This window comes from Genypterus blacodes, unplaced genomic scaffold (assembly GCF_046128005.1).
Source record: "Genypterus blacodes isolate CSIRO-AG114 ecotype Tasmania unplaced genomic scaffold, CSIRO-AGI_Gbla_v1 ptg000014l_1, whole genome shotgun sequence".
Taxonomy (NCBI): domain Eukaryota; kingdom Metazoa; phylum Chordata; class Actinopteri; order Ophidiiformes; family Ophidiidae; genus Genypterus; species Genypterus blacodes.
In genome coordinates, this window is record NW_027466828.1 from 85962 (window position 1) to 105000 (window position 19039).

The window sequence follows — 19039 nt, forward strand, 5'->3', positions numbered from 1 at the left end:
TTATAGAATCAAATGATGAGGATTAAGAACAAGTTTTTCCATTGTGCAACTGCTGCTTTATGTCAACATCTAAATAAGATGAGGTTTGAAAATGATGAGATATCCCAAACGTTTAGGAAAGCCTTTTAAAGAATCTCCACAACAACAAGCTAGGACCTGAAGAGAGCACAATAATACATTTTTATTTCCTGAAACTCTCTTGAATCATTTTAGGAAACCAGAGGGTGACAGGGTTTCAGTGAGACGTCGTCCCTGTTCACACACTGCTAATGTTTGCTAGACTAGAGCTAGCAACTCACCGTAGTCATCCTCACGACACAGCAGAGCCTATAAATAAACACCTGTCTGGATATAAGACACACTTAAAACACCATCAGGAGTCAAAAGGTTTGTAATTTACTGTGCAGTAAGTGTAGCCTTCCTCTTCTGAGGAAGGTTAGTGGGGTCAAACACAAAGGACACAGGCAGTGTCCTCCAAATAAGACCAATCACTCAGAGTGTGAAGAGCCTCTGACGGGACACACTTACCTCACCATTCATGTCTCACATAACACTCTTTCCTTTCTGCATTTATGCTTCATACAACCTGACTACCTGCTCATCACTGAACAGAAGACTCTGGATCAATAAGCACAAAGCAAAGTAAAGCATTCCAAACAGCTGCAGTGAGTGTGAGAGTGTTGTTACTTTGTGCAGCAGCGGGATGTGATGTGTCAGGACGTCGACCTTTTACATATTGTTTGGCCTCAGTTGACAGGATGTGATGCAATGGTTCCATGCAGAATAAAATCAATTCAACCTGACATCAGAAGGAGTGAACTCTCTGTCACATTAACCCTTTGCACTCTGAAATAAACACAGACAAACAGTTCATAATAAGTCAATGTTTATTACTAAATAATATATAAGCTAGCCACAGAACGAATGCAATAATGAAATGAATGTGTCGCAGAATCAACACATGAAATCTACAGGAACTTAAGGGAGATTAAAATGATAAATGTGCAATGGTGATTGATGGAAAGAAAATGAATTAATTGATTGGAAAACAGTGAAACATTTTAGAAATGATCAAGCGGTGGGAATGTCCTACTAAGCTGGTAAGGGGGTCAGCAGGTCTCTCTCTCTCTCCGTTGACCCAGAGAGGATTCCTGCCAAGAGGCGTTGCAGATAAAACCAGTGGATTGTCACACTGATCTGGGATCCACCAGAGTTGGATGGCAGAGCTTGTGGTTTCCTAAGAGACAGGTGAGATCTCAGCCTGTCTCTGCCTTGACCGGTTGCGTGTAGAGTGAGAGAGAAAGAGAAAGAGAAAGAGAGAGAGGGGGGGGGGAGAGAGAGAGAGAGAGAGAAACTCAAACTAGAAATAGTGCTAAAATGACTAATGATATTAATATAAATAGCAGGACAGGGTCTTCATCTCAACAGGACAGGCGTCCACAAGAGCCTGTGAGACCAGAGAGCACAATAAACCCTGTGGAAGAAGGAAAATGAGAGAAATGCAGTGGTAAAAATCCCTTCCAACAAACAAGTGTTGATTTCCATAGAGTTTTTGTCAAAGTCCCAGGTTGTGTTTGACTGATTCATGATTGATGTGAACCGTACGTAACCGTTCTGATTATGTACAAAGGACTGAAAACAGAACTCACTGGAAACTTGAGGACTGCCTGTAATGTTTTTTTTGGAATAAGAGGCCTCCCCCTCTGGAGAAGGGAGTGTGGAGGTCCTGGGCTGAGATTTTCAGGTATAGCTACGCATTCACTAAATAATTGAAGTTAGTTTGACAGTTTTGAAACAAATTGTAAGAATTGGCTATGAGCATTGACCTTCGGAGAGACGAGGGGTGAGAGACACATTGACTGTGTGTCCACCACAATACACACACAATGCTACACACAATGATCAACACCCCCCCTCTGATCCATGGTCAGGACCATGCTGTCATTAGGACAGGTAGAGCAGAGAGACAGGGCACTGGGAGTCCAGTCTAACCAAGACACCTGAGGAAAGGTCAGGGCAATTTATCTTTAACAAATAAGACCTTTACCAGCATCTGCTCCAGCCAGTAGGAAAGAGACGTCATCAAGGGAAAAACATTGTCCTGTGCAGAAGGAGACATTAGCAGAACAGGAGAGACATGAGAGAGTCAGCAGCTGCATGTCTTAGTGAATCTGGGTCAATAGAGCCTGACATTTGCAAACAGCAAACGTGGCAGGGAGAGGATACCAATGAGACTTGTGAGCTGTGGCTTTGCCTGCAGAAGTGAGGAAAGCATGGTTTCTCCACACACTTTGTATAAATTGAGACTGTGGTGTCTTATTTCCTCAAATGCCCGCCGGCAGTCCCATCCTCTCTGCCAGAGAGGAAACTGGATTCATGATCTCACACAACATATTTGTGATGCCTGACATGTGATTTGTATTCATGTTTTGATCCCATGACATTCTGCTCCTGTAGAGTTGGTTAGACAAGACGTTTAAATCAACTTCTACAATAGACAAGAGTCTACATTGAAATCTTTTCTTTTTCTTATATACAAATATGAATGGAGCATCTTCACAGCTTACTGTTTGGTTTTTATTGTATAGGGTTGCATTGTTTACCTGTCAAGGTGTCGTCAGCACAGGCACACACCTGAGAAGACACCATTATAAGAGGAAACTGACAAAAGTAATTGGCATCAACCATTCTTTATTTGATTTGATCTATTATCCCTAGTACATCGATTTAGAAAAAAAATGTCAACATTTTTTTCAACATTTTTTTCAAATTAAGCAAATGAAAATGGAATGGTCACAATCCCTGTATCCATATGTGTATCCATATATTCTAGGTTTGTCTCCGCCTCTTCCTTTTCTGAGCCGATGTTTTGTCAAACTCTGCAGGTAAACCTGGAAAACTTGCTGTGAAGATTCTGTGGCACAAAAATGCGGGGGTGGTTGCATGCAGAGTGATCAAACTGGTCTGTGGGAGCCACGGTGACGGTTTGTGGAGACCTGAGCTGGTATTCATTATGTCTGAGCCTCAACAGAGCCTTAATGCACTGACTCACTGACACACTCACTGACACACTCACTGACACACTCATTAAGGGAGGTTTGTTAGTTGGGGTAAGAGTGTGAGACTTTAAAACATGACTCATGTGACAAATGTATTTTGATTAATGATGAAAAGGTTAAACATGCATCTTTAAATGCACAACAGAAATGATTAAAAGGAGCTGTTTTATTTATTTATTGTGTTATTATATAATATGTAATTTCAATAAGATTGATCCGTTTTCTCACCAATGTTCCAAATCTTAATAGATGTGAATATATTATTGATATTCCCTGCACAGACGCAGGCATGAAAGGTAGCCGCTTTGCTTTTATGAAGTTTTCTCAGTGAGGAAACGGCCTTAAAGTCCATCACTCCATTGGTAAGCTTAGTACTTCCCACAACTGAAGGCAGAGCTGTGAGGCGTATGTGTGTGTATGTACAGGCAGTGAGCACTTAATAGAGAGGTCTGAGTGGGCAAAAGGTAAAAACAGATTCAGGCTAGGATTTAAATCACATAACATAGACAGGGGGGCAGACAGAGCTAAACATTGAGCCCAGTCCCTTCTTCTTGGTAGAATGAATCCTCACCACACAGGACTTTGCTAGACCAAAAAGTGAAATCAAACTGATAATCCTCTAATTTTGTGTCCATGACTAAATTCTTGCGCGGCCTCAACAAGTGACAATTGTGGCACGCAAAACAAATGACTCAAGTTAAAAGACGACGTGCTGAAACATGTCCCTGGATACGATTGGGCAAAACATGACACCGTTGTAGGTTTGGTAAAATCAGTTAACACAGTTTAGATTAGAAAGAACAGAAACCAAATGTTAAACTGCCAAGACATGTTCTGTTACACGAGAATGCCACAGGGGTTTAGACACAGCCCGCATGTGTTCATCATCAGGTCCTCAAACAAGGTCTTAACGACCTGATGATGAACAGCTCTCTGATTCAATATGGAGAGTTTTTGTTTCATTTGTTCACCCACACTAGATGACTGTCATTGAGACGCAATCAGATTGCTTCAGAATCTAGCCGAGGGGGCTACAAAGCCTCACACACTAAATTGCAATACTGTCAACCTCAAGTTGAGTTGTTTCCCTGCTAACCATATCAGTGGCGTCAGCACAGTTGGAGGGAGTAACTAACAGCCGTAGATGTTCTTTGAAAATCAGTGTACCCACGTTTCCTCCTGTGTCTTAAAGGCAGCGAACTGGGACTCCACCTATTTGAATGTTTATCTCAGGACACTTGCTCACGACACACTCGAGGAATCTCTCTTTTGTGAGAATCTTTGAGCCTTCTCTCATCTCTCATCTGTCATTGCCCTTAGATGCTCCCTGTGTCCATGTGGCACGGCGGAGTGTTGGCTGGCTTCCTTCCTTGTTGGTGTCAGTCAGTTCACTGTCTAGCCAGCTGTCTTACCTCATTACATTTCAAATAGCCATTTAACGCTATAACCTGATGTCCTTATCACGTAATAATGTGATAAGTTTATATAAGGGTGAGATGCAGGTGTTACTCTGGTTGAGAACTTGACGAGCTCCTCCAGCTGATGGATGAGAAATGACGTTACCTCCAGGGTCTCCTTCCTTCTTAGTGAATGAATACTTATCACTTTGTCCTCCACAGTAAACAGCTCAATGAAATCTCTCCATGTCTCAACCCAAGCATGAAATAGAACTTATATTGTGTACATACACACACACATTGTGTAAATGAACAATATTCCTCATCCATTCTCCAAACAGTTTCTGCTTTATGTTATAACCTGAAGGCATCACCTTATAACAGAGCAACAGACAGTGCTTGATTGCAGTGATAGCCTTAAAAGTACAAAATATCACGTCAAGGGTCCCAATAATTTTGTCCATGCATTTTCCTTACGATCCCTGTTGTATATGTTTATAATGGGTACATTGTGTGTATGTTGTGTGTGTGTGCGTTTGCTCTAGATGGGTTTTCTGGGGGAGTGGGAGTGGTCTGGAGAGGTGCTGTTCACTGATTGGGTCCAGCAAAGTCTGCTGTCTTTAAAGAGAAACAGAAGGCCCTGCACCTTCAGGGTTCAGCTCAGGGTTCATCTGTGCTGCTGCTCCTCTTCTTACTTGGACATAGTTTGTTTGTAAATACTGCACGTTTCACTCGATCTGCAGTTTTTTGTTGACAGTGTGTAATAAATTCCACTTAACTCAATTTGGGGGGAAGTTTGGAGAGAAGCTGATTTGGGGAAGGAGAGAAGACAAACCGTTGGTTGATGTTAGGTCCTTTAACCCTTAAACAGGGTCAGAACACAATCTGTGGTCTCGTCTGTCCTTTATTTTTTAATCTGAGGCAAAGTTTATTTTCCTCTTCTGCTTGGTCTGCTAGTTTTTCCTTGGTGGTGAAGGATGTGTGTGTGTGTGATTTGGATGATTTTGCTACAAACCCTCATATGGAGACACAGGAGGGAGGCACTGCTTTCTCAATGTGCGACAGGAAGAAAATACAGTAACTGTGTGTTAAAGCAGAATCTGATGGGTCGACCTCCATAGTTTCCTTCTCCCACCGCTGAGTCTGATGTGAGATTTGGTTCCTCCTTATAGAGCAGCTGAGGCTGATTCCTGTTTCAGTGCATTTGAGAAAAATGGAGGTGCCCAGCATCAGAGGGAGGACGGGACCAAAGGGACCAGAAGAAGAGTTACAAAAGTTCAAAGGGCACGTTTAGTCTAAAATCAATAGCAAGGCCTCAGTTACATTAAGTACAGAATTAAAAAATATAAAGGATGTCAATAACCTCAGTCAGTTTAAACTTACTTTAGTGAACATTGTGTGTTTTTTTATTAGAATGGTGCCAAAAAAAACAATTCTCAGTTTTATTTCCCTACGTGCTTGATGACTTTGTGCTGAACTCAGACCTCCAGGCTCATTCTCAGCTCTAACACTCTGAGTTTGAACCAAAAAAAACACACAGCTGAGCTCACACTAAACAGCCCAGGCTCGTGCCCGCCTCCTGGGGGCGCGCGCGCGCGAGCACGTGCGCGTCCTCGCCGCCGCGCCGCTCACACACACACACACACACACATACACACACACACACACAGTTCCTGCGTGTCGTAAGAAGAGGAGTGGAGCTCAAGCAGACATGGCGGCGGATCCTCACCCGGACTGGCTCTCCTGCCTTCCCTCTTCGTGGAGTTACGGGGTGACTCGCGATGGACGGATCTTCTTCATCAAGTAAATATGGCGCCGATGCAGACGCAGACAGATCCGCAGCGCTTTTTCTCCCGATGCGTTCGGAGCTTGTTTGGTTCCGTGTTCACCTTTCTTCCCCATTTTCCTTCCACCAACAGCGAAGAAGCAAAGAGTACAACCTGGCTGCATCCTGTTACCGGGGAAGCTGTGATAACGGGGCACCGCAAAACAACAGGTAAATACAGGCTCTGCCTTTAGTTACTGCCAGAACCGAGCCAGAACCACCGAGCGACAGGGAGCTCAGGCTGGAGAGGAAGGAGAGGGAAGAGGGGAGGACAAGTTAGTGAGGAACCGCGGGGAAGGAGAGAGGGGGAGAGAGAGCGAGAGAGAGAGAGAGAGAGTCTGCAGCAGAGCAACAGCACCCCTCGATATCCTCCTCTCCCCTTTCCTTCGCTCCTCTCCTCTCCCCTCACCTCCTCTCCCCTCTCCTCTCTCCTCTCCTTCTCTCCCCTCCTCTCCTCTCCTCTCACCTGGACACTTTGCGACAGACTTTTTAAAAGTTCCGTCACGTAGGCTCGACCCGGTTCCGGAGCCGATCCCCCTGCAGTGACATGTCTCTCTCTCCTATCTCTCTCTCTCTCCCTGTCCCTCTCTCTCTTTCCCTCTCTCCCTCTCTTTCTCTCCCGTATCACCGGGGCTTCATTCATGCTGCAGCTCAGTGTGCAGGAGCATTATAGTGCTGCTGCTGCTGCTGCGGCTTCAGACGCGATGCGTCACCGTGCATTCACCCAAAACAACAACCTCCATCTCTACCGGAGCGAGATGGAGGTGAAGCACAGAGCGGCGGGATCCCGGTCATGTCCGCAGTGTGTGTGTGTGTGTGTGTGTGTGTGTGTGTGTGTGTGTGTGTAGATAGAGGATCATGATGGAGGCCAGGCGGCTCTGAGCTCCAGACGCTGCATCGCCTCTCATGGCTTTGCAGATGTTTGTGTCTCTGCTCAGCTGCTGGTGTCTGTCTCCTCTCTCCTCTCTCCTCTCTCCTCTTCATGTCTCCTCCTCATGTCTCCTCTCTCTCCCCTCACAGATTTACCTACAGGATGGGAGGAAGGATACACATTCGAGGGCGCACGCTGCTTCATCAAGTGAGTGGAAATACGTGAGGAGACAGACAGACAGACAGAGAGACAGACAGACAGACAGACAGCTGACTCGCTCTTTCAGGCAGTGAGGGGACGCTTTGTTTTGTCGGCAGGCAGAGATCTCATCGCCGCCCACTCCTCCTCTCCTTTCCTCTCCTCCTCAGTTCCTCTCCCCTCATCTCATCTCCTCTCCTCCTCTACTTTCCTCCTCTCCTCTCCTCTCCCCCTCTCCTCACTATTATCTCTTTCCTTCCTCCTCTCTCACACAAACACACATATCTGTGACCCCCTCCCTCATCACGTGACTCCAGCAGCTTCCTCAGGTCGTCTCCTTCACTTGTTTGCTTCTCTCCTCTCCTCTCTGCTGAGGACTTTGCTTTGGAACAACTTCAGCTTCAGTCAGGGGGACGTCTGCATGTTTGACAAGCAAGTGTGACTCAGCCTGCTGCTGAGGGAACATGCTCTATTTGCTGGTGTGTGTGCGTGTGTGCGCGTGCGTGTGTGTGCGTGTGCGTGTGTGTGTGTGTGTGTGTGTGTAATTACTGACTCTGTCTCCTTATGCACATTTGCTTACATGTGGGTTTTGTGGACCTGTTTGACTACAAAAATGCCTCCCAGCACAAAGCTACTTATTCACACACACCCATAGCTGACACACACACACACACACACACACACACACACACAGACAGAGAGAGTTGAGAGAAGTGTCAGCTCCCGTGTTCTTACCTACTTTCTCACCTCGTTTCCCTGCCGTGGCTCAAACTGTGTGGCCGCTTTAAGAACAGCAGCTGACACATATGAGGGAGCTAATATAGCCGCTCTATTAATAGCTCACAACTGCTGCTGCTGCTCATTGGCATGCAGCGATACAGACGTGCACATTCTACACATTTACACGCGTGTACATAAATAAGCAGAGAGCACACGGAGCTCACATGCAAGCAGGGTCAGGTTCACTCAGCTGCAGGTGGAGACGAAGGGTCAGGAGAAGGGAGTCAGAGTGTAAGGAGCCTCTGCAGGGAGTCAGAGTGTGCAGTGTGTAGGCAGTGAGGCTGTGTGTGTGTGTGTAGAGTCAGACTGGACCGAGATGAAGTTCCTTTATGACCGAAGGGTTAATAATCCAGCCTGAGGTGCTGAGATGTGAACCCAGCTTCCCTCCACACCAGCAGGCTGATGCAGATGTGTGTGTTATGTGTTTACACTCTTTACACTCTGACTGAACGATCAGGTCACGTGTGTGTGTGTTATCACAACAAAGTCATTTGTGCGTTGTGCATATTTAGAGTGTGTATCTATTGATCCCCTCTGTGCTGATAATGAGTCTGGAGCTCTGACATGCAGCTCTGTCTCCCTCCCTCCCTCCCTCCCTCCCTCCCCCCGCTCTGTGCCTGCATGCCAGCTGTCTGCTGGGCTTAAGTGGCAACATGCAGCCTGAGACACAACAGTGTGAGAGCCACAAGTGGAGATCCTGTCCCTGAGCGAGCCTGCAGGTCTGAGTCTGCACAGAGAGTCCATCAGCTTCACCCAGAGACCACAACAGTCTCTGCCTCTGACCCCGTCTGTAAGGAGGTCCGGTCTGAGCCTGTGGTCCTCATGTTGGACCCAGAGAGCTGTCAGGGTAAAGATGGGCAGTCTGGTCGTTGCGGTGCAGCAGAATCCTGTTTCTTCTTCTAACAGATTTATGAGGAAAGCTCAGTTCCCCTCTCTCTCTCTCTCTCTCTCTCTCTCTCTCTCTCTCTCTCTCTCTCTCTCTCTCTCTCTCTCTCTCTCTCTCTCTCTCTCTCTCTATCATCTTCACATTAGGAAACACATTTGTTTTGTTTCTCCATTCTGCTGCAGATGAAGTTTACAAAGAGTCCAAATCTGTAATCTGTGTGTAATCTGCACATAATGATGATGTAATGCTGTCAGCACAAACACACGGAGGGAGCTTCCTCTGCTTTGATGGAAGGACGATAGAGAAGAGATGAAATATTGTCACGACTGTATATACGACAGAATATATACATTAGGAACTGAATTCATCCCTTTGGGTGGAGCTGAAGATGGGAGCCGCTCAGACTCCACTCTTCTTCTCACACTGCCTCAGAACAGCTCGGTCCATTCTTCCATTCACTGAACGCCACTGAATCAGCAACATTCTTCAAATTCTCTCCAAAATTCCTCCTCACCAGTACACAAGTACTGATCCGTTACAGGGAGCTTGACCCCTCTGCACCCTGTGTGCTCAGAAGTGAGGAAGACTGTCCCAGTGTCTGCAGGCACACAGGCCCTGCAGTGTGGGCCGCACAGAGCACTCGCTTCTTTGGGTCGGTTCTTCAGGCACAGGAGCTTCGGCCTGTAGAAGAAGCATGGGCTGAGAGAGAGAGAGAGAGAGAGAGAGAGAGAGAGACTTCAGAACTGCTGCTCAGAGCAAAGCACAGCAAATGTACTTTTAAAAAATTGGTGAATACATGAAAGAGTGGTTGATTAAACTCTGAGTGCTCGTGTTCTCAAACAGAGAACCTGAAACAAGCTCCTCGTGTGTAAATCAAGGAGGTGAGTTGAGCTCTGGCAGACTGCAGATTGGCTGTAATGAGGATGTGAGCGATATGGAACGTGACTCTTTAGGTTGCTGACGTCTGTTTGAGGGAGGAACTGAAATGTGCAGAGTTGTGTTGTCGCTTGTTTCTCACGCAGAGTCAGATCAGTGGTTGAAGCTGCTGCACGCTCTTTCAAAGTATTATTTCTTTGTTTTTTGTAGATCCGTACACACACACACACACACACACACACACAGCTAACCTAGCTCTGCTCCCTTCACCTATGACAGGTCGGCTATGAACAACAGATGACATCACCTCTTGTGTCATGGCTGAGTGTTTGTTTAAAGTCAGTTTGGCTCCTGGAGTCAAGTCGTTAGCACATGGGACTGTTTACTCTGGAAGCTCGTGTAATTGATGAACAAATCCTGACAGGAAGTAGGAATGACAGCCCGCAGACTCTGAGCTCTACACAACCCGTGGTGTGAGACGGGGGAGGAAGAGACTAAAGCCACTAGATGTTCCCTGTCTGTCTGTCTGTCTTTTACGGCTAAACGATGTCTTGCAAGCCTTGAGACACGGTGACTCAGGGTCTGTTGGTTCCCCTTTGTGGTTCTTGAGGACGGCCCCCTCTGGATGCTAGACTGGTTGTCTAGGTCCCTGGTTCAATTTCTGACTCCTGCCACGGAGCATGTTGAAGAATTGTTGGGCAAGACACTGAAGCCCTAAGTGCTCCTGATGAGCAGGTTGGCCCCTCGCCTGCCCCAGTGTGTGTGTGTGTGTGTGTGTGTGTGTGTGTGTGTGTGTGTGTGTGAGAATGAGGTTCAGCACTTTCTAAGGACAGACTATGACAAAATACAGCTAATCTGGAGATGTACAGCCCTGTTTAGGTTCAGGCTCAGGTATCTGAGTCTGGATACTAAAGCCTGTGTATCTTCTTTGCTCCATGGATGAGTGAAGTGAAGTGATGATGAAGATGAAGATGTGACATTTTGAACTGGTGAACAGATTTTTATTCACAAACGCTCCCAAGTTTGTGTTTTCTGAGGGCGATCTCTCTCTACTTTGCAGCCATATGAGACAAAAGCCCAGTAAGAAGTTAAGGAACAGCAGTTGGTGATGTTGGACGGCTGCTCAGGACTTTGCTTGCCACCTTTACCAGGCAGCAGCCTCAGTGAGCTGCAGTGTCTGAGTGTTGTGGTGACGAGTTGCGTCTCTTAAGAACAAACTTCTTCACCCGATAAGTGCTTGTTAATGTACTGATTCAACACAATTGATGTACTTTCCTAGTTTAACTCTCATTTGGGCCGAACCAAGCCAGAGCTGCAGTGCACTACAATTATATACATAAGATAAACCTTTGTTTTAAATGTTCTATAGTGGTAAACATACATTCAGTTTAATCTTTGGAAATGATATAGAATAATGCAAAAGTCACTGTTTTCCATAAACATGAAGACTTTGTGCTGGAAGTCTTCTCATCTCCATGGTTACACCCGCTGTGCCAAATGTTTAATCTTCAAATCACAATAATAACATTAATATTCGATATGATTTGATTAAAATCCACAGAAACCACAACAAATCTTACTGTTGCTTTTCTATAAGAAATGAGTGTTGCTTTGTTCTTTGTTTGTGTTTTGCTCTGAATACAAAGACAGTGGAGCTCTAAATAAGTCAAATCTGCACGCTTGTGTGTGTGTGTGTGTGTGTGTGTGTGTGTGTGTGTGTGTGTGTGTGTGTGTGTGTGAGTGTGTGCGTGTGTGTGTGTGTGTTTGTACTTGCAGGTGCGTGTGTAAAAATGTCTGTGTCCTTGCTCAGAACAAGAGCGCTTTGTTTCCTCTGCTGAGGACGCTACATCTCCACAGCAGTGTGACTTTGTTACAGGTGGCTGTGATGAAAGGCTGGAGATGAGCGAGCTTCAGGCTGAGGAAGTGTTTGACTTTCAGGTCCATCTGATGTGGAATCTATAGGACCTGATACCTTTTTACTTCCTTTATCATTGAAGGGTCAGGATTGAAACACGTCACACGCCTGTACAGGTCACATGTCTTTAAACTAGAAGGTCTGAAAGCCACAGCAAAGATTGGAAAGCAGAACTGGACCCAACTCATGTGATGAAGCACTGAAGCAAACTTTGAATGATGGTGTTTGGATGATGATGATGATGATGATGATGCTGATGATGATGTAACTCCTGAACCTTGTGAGCTGTTGTTTACTTAACTGTGTGTTGTACAGCTCACATTAGTTATTCATCATATTCAGAACCCAGTTTGAATGAAGAGGTGAGACTTGATGGTTTGTAATCACAGCTGTCCCAAACTTATCCTGCTCCTCTTCAGCTCCTCTGAATTATTTAACGTTCCTACGATAACATGGATGAGAAGTAAACATCATCTCTTAGATACACAGCGGGCTCAGACTGGGCTCAGAGCCACACTCCACACACTGAGTTATGGGACTTTGAAGGTAAATGATGATGAATGAAGCCATTAAAGTGGAAGTAAAGCACATTTTGGGATGTAAGAATCCAGGATTTGTACTGATTGGATTGATTTAAAGATGGAACAGACAATGTAAGGATGTCTTTGGAGCAATCTGGGGCTGTGGGGAAGTGATTGCAAGATAAAATAGGGAAGAAATTATGGTGGGGGTGGTGACTCAGTCACACACTCTGACTGCAGTAAAGTGTGTATGAATGTGTGTGTTCTGTACTGATTGCTGGCTCTGGAGGAATGTGAGTGCAGTGGTTTTTTGGGACAAACAGCTTCTAAGTGGGTCGGATGGGTGGGGCAGAGCTACTCATCATGAATAGTTTACGCAATCCAAATACTACACACACACACACACACACACACACACAAGCCCTTCCTAACCATATTGGACTGAAGAGTTTGGCACAGATGTGTTTGACAGCTTTGTAAGTGAAATTACATCCAACAGCTGACATTTCCCTTCACACAGTCTCTGGTTGTGTTGGCAGATTCATTTTCTATTCCATTTTTCATTCCGCAAGGCGATTCATGTGACTGTTGCGTATTTAAATTTAGGCTTTTAATGAGTTTTCACCATGAGAATCTGCTTTGATGGGAAAAATCAAATGAAAATGGACGCTCTGCAGATATGAAACTATACTTCACTACAAAGAGGTACAGTGGGTGAGCTTTGTATTGACAAAGCCTTAATCCTAATCAAACCCATAATCATCTTACACGGAAAAGCATGAATCCAGGCTCTATCAGTGTGAATATAAGTCCTTTAACAGCTGTGCAGGTATCAAACTAGTTTAAAAGAAGATGAAGGCTACAGCAGCTTATGTAAATGTATGGAACTGTCACTCTTCTCTTCTATTTCTGCCTCTCAATGTATTTGGGCCAAAGACCTCCAGGCGTGTTGTGTTACCGCTCAGCTGGTGACACAACACAGCCATGTGTGTTGTGTGTTTGAGGGATGGGGGTCATAATGTCTATGAAGCACTCAATATTCATAAAGACAGTGATGACACGGTGATGAGGTTTGAGGTTAAATACTGTGAGAAGTGAGAGATGAGTGTGTTCATGTGAGAGAGGGCTTCTTCAGTCACTACCCAGGCTTCAGATCCATGTAGTCTTCGTCTTCGTCGTGGTTGAACCCTTGTAGCTATGCAGACGCATCTCTCTCCACCTTTTGTGCTTTTTTTGTTGGCAACCAAATGAAACAGCATGAAAGATGTTTTGCTGATTTTGATTCCTTCAGCTTGTTTCCATTTCCATTTTTCATTTTAGGGAGAAAATAATATTGAAGAAGTTCTTTGTCATCAAGGTGAACGTAGAGCTGAGGACAGTAATGCTTCTTCAATTTCAGCTTTGACTGCAATATCTGTGCTGAAGCACACAGCCGTGGTTACTCAGCACAAACACACACTCACACACTCACACACACTCATCAAAGCTGCAGTGCTGAATGCAGAAAGGCTTCACATTCTTGTCCAGTCATGCTGAGTACGGTTCTGATACTTTTCAATTAGTTCTCTTCCTCTGTGAAATCTTTTGATCCTCCTCTCTCTCTGCTGCATGGAGACGCTCCTGCTTTCTGCTCTTATTGGTTGAAGAACGCCTGCAGAACCTCCAGCCCCATGGTCAGGAGGCTGGGATGTTCAGGGGAATCAGACTGATCTTCTACTGAAAGATGGAAGTCTGAGGGGGAAATCAAAGTGAAAACCCTTCTGCACCTTTAAAGGACGACGGTGCAGAGATCCTGGGTTCTGATCCGGCCTCTGAGTTCACTGCCAAAGAAGGCAATAGTTTGTTATTCTTCCTAAGTGACGTACGTGTTTGAAGATTTGAATACAACACAAGCAAAGATCTCATCCAGAGAGAGCAGCAGTAAGTGCCAAGAACACACACAACACACACACACACACACACACACACACACACACTGTTAGAGTAAAGGACATATACTAAATATAAACACATTTAGGTGAAAGTAACTTTGAGGGATCTTTCTGTAGGACGTGCTGGAGCCACGCCTCCCTGTGACTCACTGTGCCATCTGCCAAGTGGCCTCTTCGTCGTCTATCCTTGAGATCTCATGTCCTATCTGCTGTGATGGGTTTAAGTATTCAGTCCTTTGATCATGTTGCTTGTGTGAGGCCGATCTGCAGAGCTGCTGGACGGGGAAACAAGTGTCTGGTTAAGAATAAGAGAAGATCTAATCTGAAGAGCCATGTTGTAATCTTGTAATCTTGTAATCTCGTATGAAAGCGACCCTCTTAGTGGAGCGATATGACGGCGCTTTGGAAGCCTGAGGGTTGCTGCTGTCTGCACAATGAGAAGCTCCAACATGAGGAGGAAGAGGCAGGGGTGGAAGACGAGTTTAGGAGTGGAATGATATAGAAGAATGAAGCTTTAAGACAGAGAAGGAGAAGGAGGCACAGAGAAGGAGCTGAGTGACATCTCATTCCCACAGAATCCCTCAGCTGCAGTGGAAAGAGGTGGCAGTGCCCCCTGCTGTCTGATCCAGCGCTGGTCTAAGGAGCTCTGATGGAAGCCAACACCTGGACCTTCTGACCTTTACTGTCAGGGAGAGATGAAGAAGATGCTCCTCACTCTCCTGTGACTCTGGATCCTAACACAGCTGCCCCATCCTGTGCTCATCCTGTCTCTAGAGAGTGTGCAGTATAAATGGATATTGATTCTGGACTTTCATAAAAACCCAGAGAGGAATAAATACTTCAATGATGTCATGGCTTTAGAGCTCAAACACTGAGGGTGGAGACAACGAGTCATGAGACTGGGTGACGAAATAGTGTGTGTGTGTGTGTGTGTGTGTGTGTGTGTGTGTGTGTGTGTGTGTGTGTGTGTGTGTGTGTGTGTGTGTGAAATGACAATGTGTGATTTGGTAAGATTTAATTCATGCATTCACTCAAACAGACTCTGTGTCTAAGCGACCCTGAGCAAGGAGCTGCATAATGTTCCTGATCCATTGCATCGTTCCAGGCGAGGTCACATCTGACAGAAAGACAAATCAAATCATGCTTAGACTAAATTAAAAACACATGGGTGGGATAGAATGAATATCCAGACAGGTTTCCTCCTGCTGACGCACCCAGAGGTCGTGTGAGACAGATCCACAGCCAGATGCACCCTGGGAAGAGAGAAATGAGGTGTCCCTGTACAGTAACACCCTGCTGAACACTTTGGGCTCTCAATCATTAAGGAAAATCTCATTTAACAATAATAATAATGGAGTCAAACACGTTAAACAAGCAGATTCTCATTAATTCATAAAAAAATCTATTCATCTATTGTCAATCATAAATAGTGACTCACTAGTGCCATCATCTACATGAACACATCTAAATCTTCTAAATTGTTCTTTATTTCACTACGATTGACTGAGTGATCTCCCAGATCTAATCCCAAATGGGCTGCGACCTCTTCTGCCTCTTCCCTTTGCTCTCATGTGCATTTAAACACTGAGCCAGGTTCTTCTCCATGTTCCTCCACAGCACTTTGCCGTTCTCTCTCTCCTCTTCACCTCCAGCTGGATGATGAGCACTGTGTTGTCTCGTGTTGATGCCTAAACACTCCCCTACACTTATGAAGGCTGGTCCATTATCACTGGGTACTTTGGCCCTGCTACCCTTTTATTATTATTATTATGATTATTACCCTGCTATTTCTCCGATTGGTGCCTTTGCCACTGCGCTGCTTCTTGTTCTGATGTTGGAAACACTTTAGCAAACATTGTTTATCATTTGCTCCATAGCAAACGCTATAAAGCCTTTCCACCTTGCTTTCTTCCTGATGTCTCTCTCATCCTGAGTCGCTCTGGCTTACAATTCCTGTAAATCAACCCTGGGAGTTCATTTGGAGTCAGAAGCAGCAGCAACACGTCGGGCCGTTATCTCTGGTTTTGTTGTCGTCAGCTCTAGAGTTTCCCTGTGTGCAGAGGAGTCAAGGTTGTTTGTGTTTGTGTCTCACAGCTGCAGATAGCAGCAGCAGCCCGCTCAGGAAGCTTGACAGCATGGAGGAGAGAAGCAGCCAGTGTGTGATGCATTGGTGATACAGTAGCTTTACCTGTAGATTCTCTAGGTCTGACTGATGACACGTGCAGGTCAGAGTCTGGGAGATATGAGTCAGGCAGGATCACAGACAGCACACAGATCCTTTCACCAATACAAGCAGAGGAGCTGAAGGCTTTCTGTCTCACTCTGGGTACGACTCATTCATACACTGGATGATGCTAAGCTACATTCCCACAGGCCAAACAGGAGAGAAGAAGCCTAGGAACAACAAGGTCTCTGCCCCATGCCCATCACCCCCAAGTCCCACTCCCTTTCCCCACTGGGCATGGATCCATTCCCCATCATCCACAATCAGAGCCTGGATATGGAGACATCACAGCCTTCTCAACCACAGTTTGTCTTAGAAAGTGTTTCTATTACCTTAAACTTGGCTCTAATAAAGGTCAGGTCTTTGACAAGTAATTAACTTTTCATCAATGATGCCACCCGTGCTCATATCCTTCATTTGATGTTTTGAGACCTGCTGAGACCTGAACTACAGGGCAGCAGCTCTTATCTAAGCTGCTCCGCAGAACTTTCATTTCATGAACAAGGTCAGAGTCGTTTAATAAAGGATGTAGAGTTTTATTATTATTTAAAAATGTCCATCAGTGTAAGTTTCTCACTCTCTCTCTAAAACCGTCCAGTCACATTCAGATCTCTATTATCTATCGCCTAAAACATGCTAGACCATGCTCCTTCTCTGATATTATGAACACAGTGTTGCATGTTCCTTGGTCCTTGTTGTTGACTGACTGACTGACTCTCCTAAATCCATCACCACTGAACTCAAACGACTCCTGTTATGAGTTTGCCTCCTTCTTCACAAACAAAGCTGAGCCGAACCATCAGCACCTTTAGAGTTCAGAGGCCGGAGACACACAAGCTTAGCTACAACGTCAGACTTTGATCCAAACGTCCCAGCTGTCTTGATTCTGTGCGGACGAGCTTTTTAAAGAACATTTGAGCCGTGTGGCTTCAGACTTCCTGCGTCTCTTTCTTCAGGCCTTGAGTACTGCAGTTATAAAGAATCGCTTCAAAAAAGAGAAATCTAGATGCCTCAGTTATTAACAATTATAGGCCCATTTCCAACAACTCAGCACTTTCTTGGCCTCAAACAGTTGTTTTGGTATGTTAGCGTCTGGATTTCGACATTACCACAGCAGCGAGCACCACAGGCTGAGTGCAGCATACCTCAGACACACTGGAACACTGGGCTGGACTCTCTGCCACAGCTCTCAACTGGTTTCAAACCTATTTACAAGAGAGGGACTACTTTGTGTCATATCTGAGAGAACAAAGATGTGTGAGGAGTTCCCCAGGGTTTGATTCTTGGACCCCTTCTTTTCAGTCTGTGTTTTCTTTGTATTTTCATATTAAAATCTCAAAAAGAGTTCTGCCCGGGGACGATACAGTTAGTCTTTGTATATTGCTCTTTCCACTGCTGTCTTTGTTTGGATTGGTCCTTTGTTCAGCCTCCTGGGATTTGATATCAGAGCAAAATGGAACCTTGTTCCTCTTATGAACTTGTTACAGTTACAGTGCTCTGGAGTTTGTTAACACTGTACTTGGATCAGAACTAAAGAAGGAGTGGAAGAGAGCTCTCTGCAGTGTACGGTGACATGGTGGTGTGTTGGATCAACGCTGGAATGTTCCACAGAGCGTTACATGGGGGGAGAGAAGAAGAGGGACGCATGTAAATCTGCTCCTACATCATGGAATGTCTGATGCAAAAACACACAGATAAAGCCTAACCCCCCCCGCACACACACACACACACACACACACACACACACACACAAACACACACAGGTGCATGCAAATCCTGCTTGATCCAACATGATTATGGTTATGATTGTTGATTTACACTCAGCTGTGTGTCCTCCTTCTGTCTGTCCAGTGTACGGACAGACAGACACTCACACACCTCTGGCTCAGACGGACAGACTGACACGTACAGGCTGGGGGAGGCGATGCCTTATGTTTGACCTCCTCTTCTCTTTCAATAACCTGGAGCATCACATCAATCAATACTGGTGCCTTGTGCACAGCTGTACACATCTGTACTGTGGAGCCAACAAGGCTGTGACGTAAACGTTCAGTTTGATCTGAACATGCACACATCTGCACACTGAACATCAGGCAGCCATCACACTCCTTTACCTGATTAATGAGTGTGTGTGTGTGTGTGTGTGTGTGTGTGTGTGTGTGTGTGTGTGTGTGTGTGTGTGTGTGTGTGTGTTGGCCTGCTGTACTCCTTCACACACCCTCCTGCCCCCCCCTGGCTCCCTGTGCTCCATGCTGGCTCCTCTGGTTGTGTGTTCTCACCACAGGCCTCATTCTCACACACATTCTCACGAGTCGGTGCACGGCAAAGTGTGATGAATGCTCGCTGGCTTGAGAGAAAGGTGGATGTGTAACGCTGCGTTGGCTGCAGCTTCACTTCTACCATCTGCTCCTCGCTCTCACTCTGGGTTACTTACTCAGATAGATGAAGGGAAGGAAAGAAGGAATCAAACACAGGATGCTGCTGCTGGAGGGAGAGAAGTGTGTTTACGTCCAGGACCAGCACAGTGTAGCTGTGTCATCAGCTTGAGTTATGTGT

General features: G+C 45.5%; 1 protein-coding gene across 4 annotated transcripts in view; it reads left to right on the plus strand.

Annotated features, from left to right (window-relative positions):
* Positions 1 to 6076: 6076 nt before the first annotated feature.
* LOC143015217 (pleckstrin homology domain-containing family A member 5-like) overlaps positions 6077 to 19039 on the plus strand; it is a 52779-nt gene continuing 39816 nt past the window's right edge. For all 4 annotated transcript variants that reach the window (XM_076169180.1, XM_076169181.1, XM_076169182.1 and 1 more), the window contains exons 1-3: positions 6077 to 6259; positions 6376 to 6452; positions 7302 to 7359. In XM_076169180.1, coding sequence (XP_076025295.1) covers positions 6168 to 6259; positions 6376 to 6452; positions 7302 to 7359 — 227 coding nt within the window. In that variant the 5' untranslated portion in view covers positions 6077 to 6167. The remainder of the gene's footprint in view (positions 6260 to 6375; positions 6453 to 7301; positions 7360 to 19039) is intronic.